We start from the raw sequence: 22,104 nt of genomic DNA on the forward strand, positions 1-22,104 counted from the left end.
AACGGACATACAGAAACGGAATGCACACTGAGTAACTTCCGTTTTTTCTTGCTGACCCAATTGAAATAAATGGTTTCCACATAAGGCCGCAAAAGAACGGAACCAACACGGAAGGAAAATACGTTCATGTGTGTGAGCCCTTAGACTGCTCTTTCCTAGTAAAGAACCTATTATCTAAATACAGTGCTTAAGGCTTGGGACACTTTTGGCACATTTTTTATTATTGCATTCTACTCAGTTTGGGCTAAAAATCATTCTTTCAACTGGCCTTTATCAAACATTTCCCATAGTTTTCCCTGTACAGCTTTCAGTTTCTGTGTACTTACAGACTGGCAGGCTCTCTCTTCACAGAGAATCCCTCAGACAGTACATCTGTTGGCAGGATTTGTAATCCTTTTCTCTGAACTTCTGACAGGTCATAAACACTCATTTAAAGTGAATGTGTCATCAGAAAATGACTTCTTATTTAAATCAAATTTTTGTGTTAAACATGCTTTTCATTAGAATTTTTGGTGATTTTTTTTTTTACATTTTTCCATGTCACTGTATTTAAAGAAATGTACCGGTATATAATCCTGCAATTTTCACACTGGTGACTGGGCCTAATAATAGGCAATGATTTCCTATTCTGTACAGGTAACTCTTCAGTAGCCATTATCATTATGCCTACAGCTAAAATTATAATGACAAGTAACACCTCTATATACAATGCCTTGAAAAAGTATTCATACCTCTTGAACTTTTCCATATTTTTTTGTTACAACTAGAAACTTAAATGTATTTTATTGGGATTTTATATGACAGACCAACACAAGTAGCAAGTATGTGTGAAGTGAAAAGAAAATCATACATGGTTTTCAAAATGTTTAAAGGGTTTCTACACCAGAAATACTGTTATGTAACTGACTGCATTAGCGATGCGCTAATGTCAACACTACATAACAGTATGTTTCTAAATTAGTCCCTGCAGACGTTTTTGTAAAAAAAGCACTTTTATTATATGCTAATGAGCCTCTAGGTGCTATGTGGGCGTAAAATCAGCACCTAGAGGCTCCGTCCACTCATCCATTATCCCGCCCAGGTCCAGTGTTGTGCCCGCCCAGCTCTTGATTGATGGCACGGTCCGCCGCATCGCTGCCGAAATCCCGCGCCTGCGCCGTTCACTTCTGTCTTCGGCGCAGGCGCAGTGAGTGAAGGCCGCTCTCCTGATGCCGGCTTCCTCACTGTAACGTAGTCGGCGCAGGCGCAGTGAGGAATCCGGCACCAGGATCGCATCATTCACTAACTGCGCCGAAGACAGAAGTGAACGGCTCGGGATTTCGGCAGCGATGCGGCGGGACCGTGCATCAATCAAGAGGAGCTGGGCGGGGCACAACACTGGACCTGGACGGGATAATGGGTGAGTGGACGGAGCCTCTAGGTGCTGATTTTACGCCCACATAGCACCTAGAGGCTCATTAGCATATAATAAAAGTGCTTTTTTTACAAAAATGGCTGCAGGGACTAATGTTAGAAACATACTGTTATGTAGTGCTGACATTAGCGCATCGCTATATCAGTCAGCTACATAACAGTATTTCTGGTGGTAGAAACCCCTTAATGAATAAATCTGGAAGCATTCAGCCTTTAGATGTGCAAAGCACATACAACAGAGTATTGACTCGGGATGGGGGGGACTGAATACAAATGCATGCCACACTTTACAGATTTTTATTTATTAAAGATTTTTAAAACCATGCATCATTTTCTTTTCACTTCACACATATTTGCTACTTTGTGTTGGTCTATCACATAGAATCCAGATAAAATACATTTAAGTTTGTAATATGAATACTTTTTCAAGGCGCTGTAGATAATACAGGATCCACCATTCACAATAGGTGATATTACAGCTTATCTCCTACCTCCTGACCTCTGCCCAGGTCACAGAGCATGCCTAGAAAACTCTCCCATATAAGTCAATGAGGTCCCCTCCATCCATTGTGTCAATGCCCCATGTAGCTCCTCTCAAAAGTCTTGACATATTTTAGGCCTAGTGTCGAGTGAGAAAACTGTAGTAGTTTCTTTTTTTATATAGATAGTGACATGGAAAATATTATAAAAAAATCACCCAAAAATTTTAAAAATGTGTTTAACAACATTAAACAACAGGTCATTTTCTAATGACACATTCGTTTTAAGCTAAATTCTTATCAAACTGATAAGAACTGAGATAGAGTGACGTCCTGACCTGTTAGGAGTTCAGAGATAAGGTATCCATCTTTCAGAGCTGCTGTCTGATTGAATTCACTGTGAAGGGAGAGCCTGCCAGTCTGCAAATGACACAGAAACTGAAAGCTGTACAGGATCAATTGAAAAAATTATTTTTAGTCCAAAATGAGAAGAATGTTATAATAAAATCAAGCCACTACACAGCGCTCATACAAAGAGTGGGTTGTCTATGTAATGCAGGACAGGACAGATCCTCCAGAGTGAGAGACACTCTTTGTAACCAATCTGGCCAAAAGATGAGGATCCTGATCAGGAGAAACTTACTCCAATTAACTGAAAATTCCCTTATAGGATGCAAAATAGGTTTTGTAATCTGGACGATCCCTTTCATGGGCATTTCACCCCAATAAAAAAAAATAATAATTAGCAGTTATTAACTTTGTCAAACTGAAAAAGTGTGTTATACTCAGTTATTTTAGGTTAAGCTTCATGGTAATCATAGGTGACAGCCTGGGGTCTATCACCAGCTTTCTCAAGACTTCTAAGCAGCCAGTCTGCCTAGCTACCAGCAATATAGTGGTTAGCACTGGTGCCTTGCAGCGCTGGGGTCCTAGGTTCCAATCCAACCAAGGACACCACCTGCATGGAGTTTGCATGTCCTCCTCATGTTCGTGGGTTTTCTCCCACACTCCAAAGACATACTGATCGGGGATCTGGATTGTGAGCACAGAGAGTGATGACAATGTCTGTGCTGCGGAATATGTCACTGCTATATAAGTGAGTAAAAGGAATATATTGGAGCAAGGGATGTAGCTTTTAAGAAGCAGGTAGGTTTGCTGTTCAGCCGTATTGAGCACCATTGACAACCCACGAGGGGGTTATAATTCGCTACTTTTATTAACTAAAAGTTAAGACATTTTAGGGTGAATGATATGCTTTAAACCTCTTTTGATGTTGATTGCAGCAGATGAGAATCCGATTTTTTTTTAGGATGCAAATTGCTGAGAGATCAAAGATGAGACCCAGCAGACTGTTTCCTGCTTAGAAATTCAGCTGGTGCCGTAATCTCATAGGCTTGTTGTGATGTGTATCGAGCCTGCCCAATGAAGAGCTGTTCTCATTATGTAAATTTCCTTCTAGTTAACAACAGTTATAATCATGCAGATTTATCTCTTGTGAGGACCTGTTAATTCTAAAAAGTTTCCTCTTAAGTAAACTTCTGTAAGATTTATAGGCGTCATAACATGTAGTAAGGCGCTACAAGGGCCGAGGCATAGGTCATTACTGGGGATAAACCAAACATACCCGATAATTAAAGTTAAAGCAAAAACAAACACAATGCAACAGCGCTCTGCAAACATTAATAATAGAGTAAATATAATAGTACAATAATAATAATAACGTAGCATTAGTACATTTTCTGTATTGAGGATGGCACGATTGTATTTACTTTATTATTTGTGTTTGCACAGCGCTGTTGCATTGTGTTTGTTTTTGCTTTTCCGCTTCCAGCCACGGTGACGTGCATCTGCGCACTGGGAAGTGCTGACTAACCCCCATTTTTTTCTTTGCAGTCTGCGTTGGAGGTGTGGCTGACTCCATTGCTCCTAACTAACCTGTCTGTCCCATAGACTGATTTTAATTAGTGCAACTATAAGGGCTTCCGCCCAGCAGTGTGTTCGGGCATTAGCGCTGCCCTAGCCGTTTTACAGTGCCGGTGAAGTCAACGGGCTCACTGCTGGACGGAATCCTCTGCCTGGCAGCCCTATGGAGAGCCCGGTACATCACCGGAACTCCAGAAAATGCCTTTGCCCTGCGCGATTTAGCACAGAGCAAAGGAGAGTATCGGAGCATGAACTGCTCCAATGCTTAAGTCAGGGGGGCTGCCTGGGTGAAAATGGGGATATGTCCGGCTTCAGCTCTGAACCCGGACATCCCCTTTAAATGTTCTATAAGGGTAGGTTTTTCGGGGCGTGGCCTGAGAGCGCATGGAGTAGGACGCACCGCTCACTGCTCCGATAGAATCCTGTCTAAACGAGTGGTAGCACTTCTCGATTCTTTGAAAAACCTTACCTGGTGGAAGGGAAGTGTCCGGTGGGTGCCGTGGTGATTTGTGAGCCTGAATATGCGAGGAAATCGAGTAAAGTTCCGAAGTCTGACAGACGGAGGTGGGCCAAATGGCGCCGATGGCGGGGAGGCGACGGCGCTGCAGGAAACGGTGAGCCAGAGTGCGGCAGCTAAACTGAGCAAGAATGCCCGTACAGATTGCGGAAGTGGGCGATTGGGCTGCCGAGAAGGGGGCTGATATACTTACCTCCTCTGACCAGGAGGACGGATCCCTAGATGGCGACGGCCTGGATGCGGCGGATCAGCCGTTACTGACTCCTGCATGCCCTGCTAAAGATACAGTAGGCCCTAGGGCCGAGGATACTGAGGAGCCCACTCTGAAAGATATTATGGTCGCTGTGGCCAGTTGTAACAGCACCCTGAAAGTGCTCACAGTGCAAGTTGGCAGCTTGCGTTCTGATGTGTCTATAATTACACATGATTTACATAAGATCTCTGAGCGCACCTCTGAATTGGAGAAGAGGGTGTCCACTCTAGAAGATGTAGTCCAGCTTTACAATGGCGGCAAAAACAACTGCAAAGGACATTGTTGCTCTGTATGCTAAAACGGACGACCTGGAAAATAGATCCAGAAGGAATAACGGAGGGGGCCAATGCCACGGAATTTGTCGAGAAATGGTTGCACCAGTGTTTCACGAGAAGGGCCTATCTTCCCTGTATGCGGTGGAACGGGCGCACAGAGTGCCCATGCGGCTGCTCCCGCCAGGCAGGCCTCCTCGCCCTATACTGGCAAAAGATCCTGGATTTTAAAGATCGGGACAATATTCTGCGGCAATCAAGGGACAATGAGGAGATGGTCCTGAACGGGGCCAAAGTGACCATATTTCTGGATTATTCTAATGAGGTGCAGCGGAGAGAAGTAGATTTATGGATATCAAGAAAAGGCTGAGAGGTTTACAAGTCAGTATGCTATGCTGTTCCTGCTAAACTGCGAGTGGTGGCGTTGGGATCCACCAGATTTTTTGAGGATCCAGAGGAAGCGGCACAGTGGCTGGACGTCCACGAGCGGCAACTGAGAAGTGGGACCTTGGACACTTGAAGGAGGCAGATCTATGTTTTTTTGGGGTTAATCTATATATGTGATTACACTTTAATGTCACTTTAAAGTTACACCAGTTAAGAAGTGTATTATGCAATGCTACCACATGGTAGATCGTGAGGTGGGAGTAGGTGGTTGGGAGGTTGTAATGTATTTCTCAGCTGTGGGGAGGATTCTCTACCTGAGGGAGTGTGTTGAAATCTGTTATGATTATTGTAGGTTTTGGGGCAAGTCGCTCATGGATTGCCCTGTTTTAGTGTTTGAGGTTGAAGAGGGGGTGACTGATGTCCTCATTTACAGTAACCTGATTACGGGAGGGGGGGGGGGGGGGATAGGGAGACAGTTGGGGGAAGGAATTGGGGCGTGAACTCTGAGCGGATGGTGATTGAGTGGGCTGTGAGATCCAGATATGGCGTAATGTTTTACCATGACACAGGTGATTAAAGTTTTAAGTTGGAATGTGAGAGGTATGGCAGATGCACGGAAACGGACTGTGTATTTTTCGATACTTGGGACGGTTTCAGCCAGCATATGTTGCCTCCAGGAAACGCACTTGACTAATGATAATGTGCAGTGGCTGAACAAGAACTGGGTGGGTCATGTGGTACATGCAATTCATTCCTCTCACTCTAGGGGTGTAAGTGTGATTGTGCATAGTAGTATTAGATATGAACATATGCAGGAATGTGTGGATGCTGAGGGCAGGTATGTTTGTGTCATGTGTAAGATTGATGGGATCCAGGTGGTGTTGGTGTCGGTGTATGTGCCTCCACCGTTTGCTTCTTCTCTGATACGGGATATTATGACCTTTGTGGCGGACTTCCCTGGGTTACCATGGCTACTAGTTGGGGACTTCAATTGCACGCCGAATGATAGATGTCGGGTGGAAGGATCAGGTGGGTCACCGGAGAGTACGGCTCTAAAGAATATTATGAGTGAAATCGGTGTATATGACGTATGGAGACTGCGTAATCCTGATAGACGCGGATAATCGTGCAGATCGGCTACGCATCATTCACTATCGCACATAGACTTGGCTCTTGTTAATGATATAATGCTGCCAGTGGTTAGGGACGTTGTCTATCATCCTCGGTCGTTGTCTGACCACTCTCTGGTGCAGATTGACTTGTGCCTGGGGGTGCTCAGGCAGGGACCGAGGCTGTGGAAATGTAACCCACACTGGCTGAATGTGCTGGGTGACCTATCGGGGTTTCACTGGAGGTCCAGGGAATTTTTTGCTATCAATGCGGGGACAACTTCAGTACCCGGAGTCTGGGATGCCATGAAAGCATTCTTGAGAGGAGTCTTGATAAAGGAAATTAGTAAGCATAAAATCTAAGTCTAGAGAGGCGGATGTTAAAGCTCATGTCTAGTGGCTGAGGCTGAGATGGAGTTTAGTCGATCCCCTACTCTGATTAATAGTGAGGCTCTGGCGGTTGCTCAGGAACAGTTGAGGTGTCATTTAGTGCAGGCCGCAGAGAGAAACGTAAGTTTTTATCGCCAGAGATCTTTTGAGGAAGGTGAGAGGGTGGGTCATATGCTTTCGGTTTGTTTCCAAGCCCAGAGAGGCTCCTCCTGTATTCAGGAACTGAGAGATGGAATGGGGAACAGTAGTCAGGACACGAAAGGAATACTGGATATTTTAAAAAGTTTTTATGTGTCATTATATGCTTCCACTGTCTCCAGCTCGGAGGAGGCTTTGACCGCCTTCTTGACGGAGGCACAATTATCGGTGCTGTCAGACGAGGATAGAGAAAGGTTAGAGGAGCCGATCTCACTGAAAGAATGGAAGCTGGCTTGGGGATATGGCGAATGGTAAGGCTCCGGGGGCAGATGGCCTACCTGTGGAGGTATATAAGAAGTTGCAGGGGGTACTCCTCCCCAAATTCGCTCATGGTACTTGAACATCCACTGGAGGCGGGTTCGCTACCACATTCTATGCAGGAGGCTATAATTGTAGTTATTCCTAAACCTGGGAAAGATCCCAAACTACCAGATTCTTATAGACCAATTTCGCTTTTAACGGCGGATGTAAAGCTCCTGGCAAAGGTGTTGGCAAACCGATTGTCCAGAGTGATCTTGACCATTGTGCATCCGGACCAGACGGGCTTTATGCCTGGGAAATCGACTGCTATAAATATCCGCAGATTATATGCTAGCCTGAATATCCCGGCAGATAGTTGTGGAGATAGGGCCTTGCTTGCTCTTGACGCCACCAAGGCGTTCGATAGTGTGGAGTGGAACTACCTGTGGGGGGTCCTGAGAGTTATGGGTTTCGGTGCGCGGTTCATTCAGTGGGTGAGGGTGTTGTACTCGAGTCCCAGGGCAAGAATTAGAGCCAATGGGGGGTTGTCAGATGGATTTGCCTTGGCCAGGGGCACCAGACAGGGGTGCCCATTATCGCCCTTGTTATTCGCTCTAGCAATAGAGCCGCTTGCGGCCTTTATCCGCTTGTCACCGAATATTGATGGGTTTCGGTATGGTGTGGTGCAGAATAAAGTGGCTATGTACGCTGATGACACTCTGCTATTTCTGGGCGATACTGGGACATCCCTGGATGCGGCCATGGGGTTGATAGACAGATTTGGGAGTTTCTCTGGGCTCCTGATAAATTGGCAGAAGTCTGCTTTGATGCCGGTGGATGGGCAGGCCCTGTCAGGTGGGCGTGTTGATAGCTTGGTTCCCTGGGTGGATAAATTCAAACATTTAGGGCTGTATATAACACCTAGACTGTCGGATTTTAAAGACCTGAATTTGTCTCCATTGTTAGCCACTTTTAGACTAAAGGTGAGGACATGGTGTAGACTCTTCTTATCAGTGGTGGGTAGAGTAAATCTTTTAAAGATGGCAATGATGCCCCAGTTGCTTTATGTATTGAACAATGCTCCCGTGTGGATTGCTCTGGATAGATTTAAGAAAATACACTCTATGTTTAGAGATCTTATTTGGAAGTATGGTCAGGCTAGGATTAGGCTGGAGACGTTGCAATACCCTAAATCTGAAGGAGGTTTGGCTGCTCCTAATGCATGGATCTATTTTTTAGCTTCCCAATGTCAGCACTTTAAGGGATGGATTAACTTCCAATTGCCGGATATGACGGGACAGATACTGCAACACTGGTTGGGCAGTCGGGACCTTATGGGTATTCTGGAGGGGTCGGGAATGCATGCGGGGAGAGAGAAGGTCTTGCTTATTGATCTTATGAAGAAAGTCTGGGCGAAGGTGAAGCAGCTTAGAGGTGTGGGTGGCGTCTGTGAACTTTCCCCAATTAGGAATAATAACTTGCTGCCAGAGTTCTCATCTATGTCGGGGCTTCGAAATTGGGAATCTCATGGAGTGATGAGGATTGGCCAACTGACGGAGGGCAATGTTTTCAAATCGTTTCAGAGTTTGCAGCAGGAATTCAATATTCCCAGGGTCTGGTTTTATAAGTATCTTCAATTGAGGCATGCCTTTGAGGTCACGATGAGGAAAGGGTGTATTATAGCCCAAATGGAGGTGGTTCATAAACTTGTCCTTCCAACAGGGGGAAAAAGAGGACTTATATCGCAGGTGTATACTCTTTTACTAGACAAATTTTTGGAAGGTTTCCCACTTACAAGGATGAAGAAGTGGGAGGATGATTTGGGGGCCATTTCGAAAGATCAGTGGGATGATATACTGGAGGGAGTACCCAGAGTGTCCCTAAGTGAACAGGGCAAGTTGTCACAATTATTCATCATCCACAGAGTGTATAAAACGTCGGTGTTTTTAAAAAAAGTAGGGGTAAGAATGGATGACAATTGTCCAAAGTGTATGGAGGATGGCGCGGATCTGGTACATATGCTTTGGTCTTGTCCAGTGATAGGTAACTTCTGGGAAGGAGTACTGAATATGATTAATAGTAATTTGACGTTGAGGCTTCAAAAGGATCCTAAGGTATGTGTGTTGGGGTATGTGTCAGATATTAGAGGAACTGAGCCGGTAAAGGTGGCGGTGGGGAAGCTGTTGTATGTGGCCAGGAAGTTGGTGGCGCAGAGGTGGATCCAGGGGAGTCCGCCCACATTGGATGAGTATGTGCGGAAGGTACATGACATGTTGACGATGGAAAGAGGTGTGTTTGTGAAGAGAGGTTGTCCTCAGAAGTTTGAGAAACTATGGAGTGATTGGTTGTCTCACACTCATGTTGTTATTTAGGCTATCTTGGAGGGGTTCACGCTCAGTTCTACGGAGGGAGGAGGGGGGAGGAGGGGGGTAAGGGCGGGGGGTCGGGGGAAGGTGGGTGTATGCTAAGTTATGGATATGTATTGTTTAATTTTGGTCCTATGTCTCTGTGCAATATTTATTGCTGTGTGATGATTCTTGGATGATGTTTCATTTGATACTATAGTATACGGTCTTTGCATTTTTAAAGAAAAAGAGACATTGTATTGTTATAAAATAAGATGCTTTTTATTTGATCAATAAAAACGATTTGATTCAAAAAAAAATATGTTCTATAAGGGTAGACAGACTTGAAGTGGGGGTCGGAGGGGTGCCCGGTTCAGGAGTCACCACTATGAGCCACAAAGGAAAGCCCCCAGTAAGAAAGGCTCTCGCTCAAGTAGACCTGATCCATCCATGAATGACATGTTCTTTGCTGAAGTGAGACAATGTCACGGTACCTCCTGTGACAGAGGTTAGAAAATCTGAGAGACTGGCTGCACGCGTGGTTAACATGGACCGTCTCTTGATTCTCAGTGTTGTTGCTTGGCAATGACCACACCTCTAGTCAGGTGCAGCTGAGGTCATTACTGTATTCCCTATTTAGTTTGGTTTCACACTTCATACCATGCAGTTGATATTCTCTGCTTGGATTTGGATTTAGAAGAGTTGGTGTGTGGACATTTCCTGTGATCCTGCTCATCCATTTTCTTTAAGTTCAGTTGTACTGCCCTTTGTATTTGGTTGTTCCCTTGTGCTTGTTGATACTAGGCCTCGGGGATACGCTAGTTCGTTCACCTTTCACTACCTCAAGGGCATTTCAGGGCTCCTAGGGTCTAAGTTCCAGCGTATGTATTTTCCCACCTTCAGGGTCTATACATACTGACAGGAGTCAGGGCCAGGTTTAGGGGTTTCCTAGGAGGTGACCTTTCCCCTCTCCCTACCCCTTGCAGCCTAGTTCTGTTTCCTTCCTTCCCCTTTATTCGTGAAAGACAACCCCTTTAACTACCGACTCATTGAACACACGCTTTGAGGGCATATGTGCTCTTGAATCTTGTACGATTCAAAACAAAGTAAGGCTTGGTTTGACACTGGCATTTTTGAGGCTTTTTTTGTGTGTTCTGAGCATTTGGGGGAAAAAACTGCATGTGTTTTTACCACTGCGTTTACAAGCTGACGTGTTTTGAACAGATGATTAAAACCACTATCACCACCTGCACAGAATACTGGTAACGCAGTGGTAAAAAACACAATAATACATCAGAAATGCCTTGGGTAAAACCCACCCTATATGGCCTCATCTGTGAGAATAATCAGTTTACACTTCAACAGCAGAGGACGTGTAAAAGGTTCATGTGTACTACCCCTTTAATTACAGTGCCATTTAAACCGCTCACCTCCAAGTCTCTTTGAGTCGGCTTCTCCTGTTGTTTATATGTATCTGCTTCATGCTGCAACATAATCTGCAATTGTTCCTCTGGAGTAATAGGCTTAGTTTTCCGGATAGGTTGTGGTCTCTGTCTGCGGTACGTTCTCATCTCCTGACATTGGTTCTAAAGCGCTGCACCCGGCTATTATCCATCTATATAATCAAAAGCAATTATTTTCAGGCAATTATAACTACAACACAATTTCAAGGCACTTTTGTTTACGCTCTTATCCAGGTTTTATACCTCTGTAAGTTTGCACAAGACTTTAAAATATGGATGTGTATAAAAGCCCTCCTTAGAAGCTCAGGACTTCTAAGAGTGACAAGCTGCATTACCTATTAGTGTTATATTTGCTCCTGGGAGATGGTTTGGGCTTTTTCGGGATGCATGAAACATCCTTTGAAGCTGAATCTATTAGTTAAGGAAACTGACAGCTTGTTCCTATAAGGTATGTGTATGCAACACAGGAAACAAACCATAGCAGCTTGCACTGAAAATGTTCTTATCGAAAATTGTTTTATTGTATTATCTTACCAATTATGTCAATAACAAATTGATCGATACCAGTTTTTAAAAAAGCATTAAGGGGAGAGCTATAAATGGAAAAGACCTGGGGCCCCAAAAATGCTGCTAAGAGATCTTTGCCAATGTATCAGTGCCCGTATGTGACACATTGGTAAAGAAACCATCAAGACCTATGTCTTCACACCAGCAATATAGTGAACGTCAGAGAGAAAATGGACTATTTTCACCATTTTCAGTTATTGTAGTAACGCCCCACGTCCTACTGACGAGAACTTAGCTTACCATGTGATTCACTGGTGCTCTAAGTTATGGGTGCAAATTTTGCATCCATAGTACAGATGATAAAAAGGAGGCCTTTTAGGACTTTGTGAAACTAGCCAATGTAGCAGCAAATATTACTATGTTTTTTGTAGAGTTAATTATTTTAAAGAAGACCTTTCACGGCTCCTGACATGTCTGTTTTAATAGCTTCATGCATTCCCCATGTAATAACAATTCTGGAGCATCTATTCTTATGTCTCTATGTTGTGTTGTTCCTTTATTATTTCTACTAGAAGTTCTGAATGAATTGCTAGCAGTCTGCGGTAAGGGTACAGAGGGGCGGTAACCAGTTGGGGGGGTGTCCCTGTACAGTCTGAAAATGACAGCACTGATTGGATAGTGAGTCTGTGAAGGAACACACCCCTAACTGGTTACCTCCTCTCCGTACCCTTACTACAGTCTGGTGTGGATTGGATTTGCAGACACAAATTCAAATGATCAGTGTCAGGAGGGCACTCTTTTGTAAGCCATATTACTGAAGACGGAGGTATGTGTAAGAAAGATTTTGGCTCAGGGCAGACTTTTTGTTTCTTTCAATTATTCCTCTTGTGGCAGATCAGCCAGACTATACAGTATTTGAGGAAACACTTATAAAACATTCATTCACTTTTCTACCACATGATGTCATTGTGATCGTCCATATTGCCTCCATTGCTGGCTTGATTCATTATTACATCAAATTATACACTACATGTATCTAGAGGTTACGACCACCCTGAAATCCATAAGTGGTGGTCATGCGCGCTCATAGAGAATGACTGGAGCGGCAGGGCGCATGCTCGACCTGTCGCTTCATTAGAACAAGGGAATGGAACCCCCATTCTTGTGATCGGTGGAGGTCCCAGCGGTTGGACCCCCAACGATCAGCTAGTTATCCCCTATCCTCTGGATAGGGCATAACTTAAAAACTTTAACTATGTATATTAGACACACTATCAATTCATTAACTGGATTTACTAAAGTTGGAAGAAATGATCATAAATAAATGGCACTGATCCTACTAACTCCACGTGTACAATGGATTGATGCAATAACGTAAAGGATACATGGCATGACTCTGTCTTTAGGTGACATCTTTGCTGTGCTCGGTCTTGGAGACGGGATCTTCTTTGATATCTCGGCGAGCTTCAGGTCACGTGCTGCCGGTGAGAAGTTATTGGCTATGGAGTTACTGGGATTGCGGTGATAACGCTGTTCTTTGAATGGAGCTGCCAGGGTCCATGATCTGTTTTGCATCAGTGGAGGGTAATTGCTGTGCAAAAGAACAAGCTAAAAAACATAAAATAGTAGAATGGTATGTGATGGGTATTGGCATTTTTTGGAAAATTTGTAAAAATAATGGTGTAACATTACTACTTTTAAGCATATGCAGCTTTACATAAGATTGTATCCGAGAATACAATATGGCATTGACTGCGTTCAGATCTACAGTTGCCAATTGAAATTGTTAGAGATTTTCCCATGGTTGACATTTATCACCTATTCACATGATAGGTTATAAATGTTTGATAGCGGGGGCTCCACTTTTAGGACCCCAACTGTGTTCTTTTTATCTCTCTACATAATTGGAGGCGCAGTTTTATCTTCATTATGGGGTCCCCTCTCTCCTATGGCCCTCTGTTCTACTGATAAATGAGTGTCTGAAACAAAAACAAAACAAACAATTGAAAATTTTTCATCCTGTGATGACCACCAATACTCCTTTTTTACAGCGGTCAATAAGGGGCCTTAAGCTGGACTGCCGCCTTTTCACGGTGGCCTAGTCTAAGCATTGCACAGGTCTCCTGAGCAGGGGCTTATGGTGCCCGCTCTGTATCCCATCGGCACCCCACAAATGAAATTATGGGGTGCTGATGCCTGTGAAGGTAGGTAGGCCCCATGTCTCCAGCGTTTCCCAGCAAGCTGCACCTCTCTGGCGCAACCTGATGGTCAATGTCAGTATAGCACTGACGTTAAAATGCATTGCACTATAGCAGTGATGGCGAACCTATGGCACGGGTGCCAGAGGCGGCACTCAGAGCCCTCTCTGTGGGCACCCGCACTGTGAAAAAAGTCTATGGTGTACTAATATGCCTTAGACTTTTCCTGCCATTCATCAGCGCAGGGCGCACTATGAACAGCGCAGGCAGGGCACTGAATGTAGGCAGGCTATTACAGCTAAATGATAAAGTACATGGAAGTTATACTATATTGAACTATAGTATTCCGATTAAATTGCCGTTTTGGCACTTTACGATAAATAAGTGGGTTTTGGGTTGCAGTTTGGGCACTCAGCCTCTAAAAGGTTCGACATCACTGCACTATAGGAATAGAAGCAATCAAAAGATCTCCTATTATAATCCCCTTGTGGGACTATTAATACCAATAAAAAAATAAAGAATTAATTTTTTCCATTGGAAAAACGCTTTTGGCCTCATACACACGACCGTTGTTTTGGTCCGCACATGACCGTTGTTTTGGTCCGCACCCGAGCCGCAAAAATGCAGACCCATTCACTTCAATGGGGCCGCAAAAGATGCGGACAGCACTCAGTGTGCTGTCCGCATCCGTTGCTCCGTTCCGTGGCCCCGCAAAAAAAAAATAACATGTCCTATTGTTGTCCGTTTTGCGGACAAGAATAGGCATTTCTACAATGGGCCGCCCGTTCCGTTCATTGCAGAAAGCATACGGACGGCTTCTGTTTTTTTGCGGACCGCAAAAAACGGAACGGTAGTGGGCATGAGGCCTTTCAAAGGAAAAAAATAAAATCTCTTCCAAATGTTTGGTACCACCACACCCATAAAGACCCGCACTACGCAAATATTATATTGTCTCATATAATAGTGTCATGTACCCCAAAATGATAATGAAAACTACAAGTCGTCCCATGAAAATCAAGCCCTCACACAGCTCTGTAGAAAGAAAAAAAGAAAAAGTTATGGGTCTTGGGATATGGCGATGCAAAAAAAATTTCTTCAAAAATGATTTTTTTTTCTTAAAAAAGTGCCCTTATTACGCAAAAATAGTAAAATGTAAATAAACAAATGAAGTTATCATGTTATTTACGCTTCCTTGCTGGCTTGTGTATAAAATGATGAATGAGATAGGCCTGCTGGCCCGCCCCCTTTTTTAGACCTGGCGTGAGAGGGAAGAAGTCGCAGATTCTGCCACACCATGGGGTGCGTCAGAATCTGCGCCAGATATACGCCACAGAAGTGGCGTATATCTGGTGAATGACCCCCATAGAGTCTTGGAAGTAATGATGTTGCCCCTACAGAGCCCCAATCTCAACATCATTGAGTCTGTCTGGAGTTAGATAAGGAGACAGAAGGATCTGAGCAAGCCTACATCCACAGAAGATCTGTGACGTATATCTGGTCATAAATGACCCCCATAGAGTCTTGGAAGTGATTATATGGCCCCCACAGAGTCCCGATCTCAACATCATTGAGTCTGTCTGGGGTTAGATAAGGAGACAGAAGACTTTGAGCAAGCCTACATCCACAAAAGATCTGTGGTTACTTCTCCAAGATGTTCTCCACAGATCGTGTGCAAGTGTACCTAGAAGAACTGATGCTGAAGGCATAGGGTGGTCACACCAAATATTGACTGGAATTAGATTTCTCTTCTTCATTCACTCTGCATTGTGTTAATTGATGAACACTTCTATTTCTGAAAGCATTCTTACTGTGTGGTATTTTTCCCACACCTGTCTAAAATTTTGCACAGTACTGTATATGCTAAGTGTAGGTGAATAGGTGTAGGTGAATGCTGCGAATCCCACGTGGACCACACAAGGCACAGTACCCATTTCTCTGTAATCTTTTTAGCAGGTATCAGAAGGTAGGAGAGTATTGATCAAAGCGTTACATTGTGAAGTCAGCGCAGCACACCACACCGGCTAAGAAACGCTAGATCTGTAGAATGCAATACGGTTTACTTCTTCCTTTGATTAAACTTCCTACAGTCCTCTCATTATCCCCCAGAGACCAATTTGGAGAAAACTTGCTTTCAACTCCCATACCATAGATCATCCTGCTGTACAATTGGAGTGTTAAAGATAAGTATTTAAGAGCAAACAAGCTGTTCCCTTATTTTATTAATAGCAGCAATAAGTATCGGAGAGTGAATAAGACGAGAGAGGTTCCCGGCTTTGAAGACATCTCTAAGAAAGTCTTGTGTTATATAAATGAAAGTTTTGCTCTGAGGCAAAGGAAGAACTAAATCACTAGTTTCTCGTTTTCGTGTGTGTGTGGGAGTTGGGTTCTGTCTGTAAGGATTCATATAATTTAATATCAAGGGATCGGCATCCGCACATCTAGAAGCAAGCAGGAAGATGCAGTTTAGTTTTAGCTGCTTGCGTTTGCCCTGATTTACTGCAGTGTATAAGGTTATTCTTCTTATAGATGACCTGACCCCTCTCCTGGCATATCTGATTTAGTAAATGGAGCATCTATTCTTCATACTTCATGTTGTGCCCTTCTTCTATTCTTCCCTTATTCTATTATTCCTACTAGAAGTTCAAGAATGAATTGCCATCAGTCTACAATAAAGGTCTACCGTAGTGTTACCAGTTGATGACCTGTGCTTAGAATATGCTTAAAAAGAGTCACTGCACTTTCGCACAATTTTATTTCATTTAACAGAGAATGGTGTAATTAGCACATTTCTAAATCACTTCCTTTTAAAAAAAATCTGCCTGCAACTACCTGAAAGGCTGTATCTGTTCTGTGGGCTCCAGAGCTGAAAACAAACATAGTGGGAAGTGAGGGAAAGGACATCCCAGCAGTACGGTGTTGGCAGAAGGGGGATGCCCTTTGCTTTTGAATGAAATGCATCTAGCTGTGCGGCTAAAACAAGGAATAATATGACTGAAAGAGACTTTAGGGAAGCCCAAGGTAACTTCCTTCACAGCTATGATTGTGCAAAGGCAAAGAAGAACAGCCATTATGTAAACTTTTTTTAGAAAACTGAGTAGAGTTTTAACATTGATAACCTATGCTTAAAAAGGAGCTTTAATCTTAGATCGTGGACCCCTTTGAAGAGGACACATGTTTTAGTTGTTCTGGTTTGCACTGCTATATTGTGCTTGTATAACGTGGCTCTTGTCTGACATGTCTGTTTTAGGCTACTTTCACACTGGCGTTTCTGGGTCCGCTTGTGAGATCCGTTTCAGGGCTCTCACAAGCGGCCCAAAACGGATCAGTTCAGCCCCAATGCATTCTGAATGGATAAGGATCCGTTCAGAATGCATCAATTTGGCTGTGTTTGGTCTCCGTTGCGTTTTTTAGAAGGTCACTAAAACGCAGCTTGCAGCGTTTTGGTGACCGTCTGACGATGCGGAGCCAAACGGATCCGTCCTGACTTACAATGTAAGTCAATGGGGACAGATCCGTTTTTCACTGACACTAATGGTGCAATTAAAAACGGATCCGTCCTCCATTGACTTTCAATGTAAGTCAAGGCGGATCCGTTTTGACTTAGACTTTTTTTTAATGAATAATGCAAACGGATCCGTTATGAACGGATACAAGCGTTTGCATTATTGGTGTGGATCCGTCTGTGCAGATACAAGACGGATCCGCACCAAACGAGAGTGTGAAAGTAGCCTTAGTAGCTACTTGCATCCCCCACATACTAATAATTTTGGAGGATCAATTCTTATGACTGCATGTTGTGCCATTCCTCCATTATTCCTACTAAAAGTTATGAATTACTAGCAATGAAAGTCCAAATGGGTGTTACCAGTTGGGGGAGGGGTGTTCCTGCACAGTCTGATACTGACAGCACTGACTGGATAGTGTCATACTTTGCAGGGACAAACCCCCAACTGGTCACATCAACCTGTTGGTATCCATGAACTTCTAGAAGTAATAACAGAGGAATGGCATATCAGAGAATTATATGAAAAGATGCTCCGGAATTGTTAATATGAGGGAGGATTCAAGTAGTGACTAAAACAGACATGTCAGGAGAGGGGACAGGTTCTCTTTAATGAAGTACAAAGACTGTCTGCTGTCTTTGTACTTCCTTTGTATAGAGTGCAATCACAGAGTGCCTGGTCGCCATAGTTACCCAGAAATCCTATGGAAATATATACCTAAGGGCTGTTAAAGGGGTTGTGCAGTGGTATAATATTGATGACCTATCCTCATTGATAGGTCATCAATATCAGATTGGCGGGGTGTTCCGACTCCCCGCCGATCAGTTGTTTGAAGGGATCATGGTGCTCGTGCTAGCGCTGCATACTTTGCAATATTTACCTGCACACCATCTCCAGTGTAATGACTGCTAGTCCCATTTAACTCAAAGGTAAGAGTAGTTGTACAGTGCACTGAAAAAGCATTCATATCCCTGAACTTTTTCACGTTACACCCACAAACTTAAATGTATTTTATTGGGATTTTATGTGACAAACCAACACAAAGTAGCAAATATGTGCGATGTGAAAAGAAAATGATACATGGTTTTCAAAAATTTTTATAAATAAAATCTGGAAAGTGTGGCGTGCATTTGTATTCAGCCTCCTGTACTCCAATACCCCTAAATAAAATCCAGTGTGACCAACTGCCTTCAGAAGCCACCTAATTAGTAAATAGAGTTCACCCGTGTGTAATTTATATTCAGTATAACTACAGCTGTTGTGTGAAGGCCTCAGAGGTTTGTTAGAGAACGTTTGTGATCAAACAGGATCATGAAAACCAAGGAACACACCAGACAGGTCAAAGATAAAGTTGTGGAGAAGTGTACAGCAGGGTAAGGTTATAAAAAAAATATCTCAAGCTCTCACGGAAATAATGTGGAAAAGTTCAAGGGGTATGAATACTTTTTCATGGCACTGTAATTACACTGCACTACTGATACAATGGACACAATGCACAGGTAAAGAAAGAGTGCACAGCACGAGCACTGCCACCGCATCAAACAGCTGATTGTTGGGGCATCTGGGCATCTGACCCCTGCCGATCTGATATTTAAGACCTATCCTGAGGATACGTCATCAATATTATACCACTGCACAATGCCTTTATAATCCTATTATAGAGATTGTAAATGTGTGTATACTGTAGTTCACACCTGCCTGCTACCCTGAGTTGTATTGCTTGCAAGCTACTTCCAATAGCTGGCACTAGTGAGATGGTTCTCTTTCTTGGGAGATATCTCTTTTCTTTGCATATTCGTTGCCCATGGGGCATTGCAAATAAGTCTTCATACCATGGAGTACTTCCAGTAAGTCTCCATACAGGGCTGGTCTCTTTAAGGAGATTCAGCACCCTGCGTAAGTTGCTTCCAAGGCATCACACTCAACCAGCCAGAATCCTACTCCATACTGATGAGGGGCAAGGCAGCCGAAAATAGCTGAGCGCTGGCTCAGCTATTTCCATTGGGACCATAGAAATAAGTGGGAGCGGTGGCCGGTCATGCGCGGTGCGCTCCCATTCACTTCTATAGGGAGAGTGCTTAGTGGAGGCCGGACCGGAGTCCTCCAGCCACCACTTTGCAGGGCTCCATTTAGGAGATAGGTGAGGGTCCCAGCAGGGGGACCCGCACCTATAAGACAATAGGGTCATATTCTTTTTTTTTTTTGATCAAATAATTTTTATTTTGTTTTAACAAGTAAGTGCATTAACAAATACACAACTATAACCCCTCCCCCCCCTCCCCCCCTCCATCCCTCTCCCCTTTCCCAAAGCACAGTCACTTAGAAGAAGAAGTCAGGTACGGTCCGTAGTTGTAAGTTCGTGGTATTCTTCTGAAGGTATCACCGTCCAATCTTCTAGGGCAGGGTATACAACTTCATGGATTTCCATATTCCTCATGTAACTTTACGGCACAAGCATTCAGACATCAACCATCATCCAGCATTCCACCATTCACCCACATCAACATCCCTCAAGTCCTTTATTCCAGTCAAAGTGTACAGCCATATCTAAGATAGCTCATAATACGAGATCCATGAAGACCAAATTGCTTCAAATTTCTTCTTCGAATCCCTTTTCAGGTAAACATATTCCTCCAATTTAACCAATGCATGCACCCTACTCACTACTTCTTGACTAGTGGGGGCCACCTCATCTATCCAATGAAACGCTATGCACTTTCTTGCCTGGTATAGTACTCTCATAATAGCCATTTTCCTTTTCCCCATGGTCCTAGGCACTTCCACAAGGCCCAGTAAACAAATTAGCGGGTTAACCTCCAAGTTCACCTGAAAAACTCTATTGATGAATTCCAACACCTCCACCCAATACCTCCTTAAACGTGGGCAGTTCCACATTAAATGGATCAAGTTCGCACCCGATACATTACAACGTGGACACTTATCATCCTTCCTATAGCCCATTTTTAACAGCAATGTAGGCGTTCTATAGACCCTATGTAGGAGATACAATTGAGAAATCCTAGAAGATTCGCTTAGCGACAGCGTTGGCAAATCAGTGAGAGTCTTCTCCCAATTCTCCTCCGTCAGACCCTCAATGTCCATCTTCCATTTGTCATACAACTGCAGTGGATTGGAATTATCAATTTCCTCCCTGAGCATGCTATAGTAAAGGGAAATCACCCCACCAGTGGCCCCTGCCCTTGCAGTATACTCAATGATAACGCATCTAGCTGCCTGCCGTATCTTCCCCCTCCTCTCCTGAGTCTGAACAGCATGTCGTAGCTGTAGATACACATAAAAGTACCTATGAGGGATATTGAATTCCTGCCTCAACACTTCAAAACTTTTCAATGCCCCACTCAGAAACAATTGAGCCATCTTATCCAGCCCATATTGATTCCACTGCTGCACTCCACTAACCTTATCCAGTTCAGGGTACAAATAGTTGGGCCATATAGGTGTGTGGGCAGTATACCCCGTAATACTCAATTTCTCTTTAGCTTTCCACCAGATTTTGTGCATCATGGATAGCACAGGATGTTGAGCGCCATGAGAACGAAAAGATCCATCCTCCAAAGCAGACAATAAGCAAGTGCGTAGTATTAAATGTTGAATAATACGACCTGAACTATTCAGTCTGGACTCGTCTCCCCATCCCCTAAGATGCTGCAACTGGGCTGCAATATAGTAAGACCATGGATCTGGCACTGCCAAACCTCCCTGTGTTTTAAGTCTCTGCAGGGTTGAAAGTTTAATCCTCGGCACACCTCCCCTCCAAATTAAATCTCTAAAAATTGCATTTACAGTATGAAAGAACCTAAGCGGAATCCAAACCGGCGCATTATGGAGGAGATATAGAAGTTTCGGCATTAGTATCATTTTCAAGAGATTGGCTCGACCAATGACTGACAAAGACAACTTGCTCCAGGCCCGTATCTTCATTCGAAACTCACCTAGCATGGGTACTAAGTTCAAATAATCACTTAGATTCGTAGTAACCCACACTCCTAAATACTTTAGGGATGACACTACTTGCAACCCTCCTGTATCAGGTAAGGGCCTAATACTCTCGCTATCTAAGGGTAATAGGGCGGATTTTGACCAATTGATGACCAATCCTGACATAGTCCCAAATCGATTAATGATTTCCATTGCGGCAGGAAGGGAACTTTCCCAATCATCCATGAATAGAAGCAAGTCATCAGCGTACAACGCCACTTTTTCTGTTCTAGGTCCATATTGGAGACTCTTGACTACAACTGACATTCTGAACGCCTCCGCCAAGGGCTCCACCGCCACCGCAAAAAGCAGCGGCGACAGTGGACACCCCTGTCTCGTACCCCTAAAGAGCATAAATGGGTCAGACAAATCACCATTAACCCTCACAGCCACTCTGGGACATGCATATAGCAATTGGACCCAGGAAATAAATTCGGCTCCAAAACCCATTTTCTTGAGCACCAACCATAAATAACGCCATTCCACACTGTCGAACGCTTTGGCCGCATCAAGAGATGCGACCGCCGCGGTCGGGGTGTGGACATGTGCTGCTTGAATATTCAGAAACAGACGCCTGATATTAACCGCTGTCGACATATTAGGCATAAAGCCTGCTTGATCCTGACATATTAGAGTAGTTATCACTGAGTTTAGACGATTCGCTAACACCTTTGCTAAAAGTTTAACATCAACTGGAAGTAAAGAAATGGGCCTGTAGGATTCAGCTTCAAGTATATCTTTACCTGGTTTAGGCAGGAGGGCAATGACCGCTTCATTCATGGAGTCAGGGAGCCGTCCCCTCTACTTAGCCTCATTACAGACCTCAAGTAGCTGGGGAAGCAAAATGTCAGAATATCGCTTGTATACCTCAGCCGGCAAGCCATCCCTGCCCGGGGCTTTGTTATTGG

General features: G+C 43.9%; 1 protein-coding gene across 1 annotated transcript in view; it reads right to left on the reverse strand.

Moving 5' to 3' along the window:
• The window catches only part of DNAH3 (dynein axonemal heavy chain 3), a 348,463-nt gene that overhangs the window by 264,878 nt on the left and 61,481 nt on the right, over window positions 1-22,104 (reverse strand). Inside the window, 4 exon segments of the mRNA XM_040440318.1 lie at window positions 10,957-11,055; window positions 11,057-11,141; window positions 11,325-11,400; window positions 12,882-13,104. Of these exon segments, the coding sequence (XP_040296252.1) occupies window positions 10,957-11,055; window positions 11,057-11,141; window positions 11,325-11,400; window positions 12,882-13,104 (483 nt within the window).

Source organism: Bufo bufo, chromosome 7, assembly GCF_905171765.1.
Source record: "Bufo bufo chromosome 7, aBufBuf1.1, whole genome shotgun sequence".
Classification (NCBI taxonomy): Eukaryota; Metazoa; Chordata; class Amphibia; order Anura; family Bufonidae; genus Bufo; species Bufo bufo.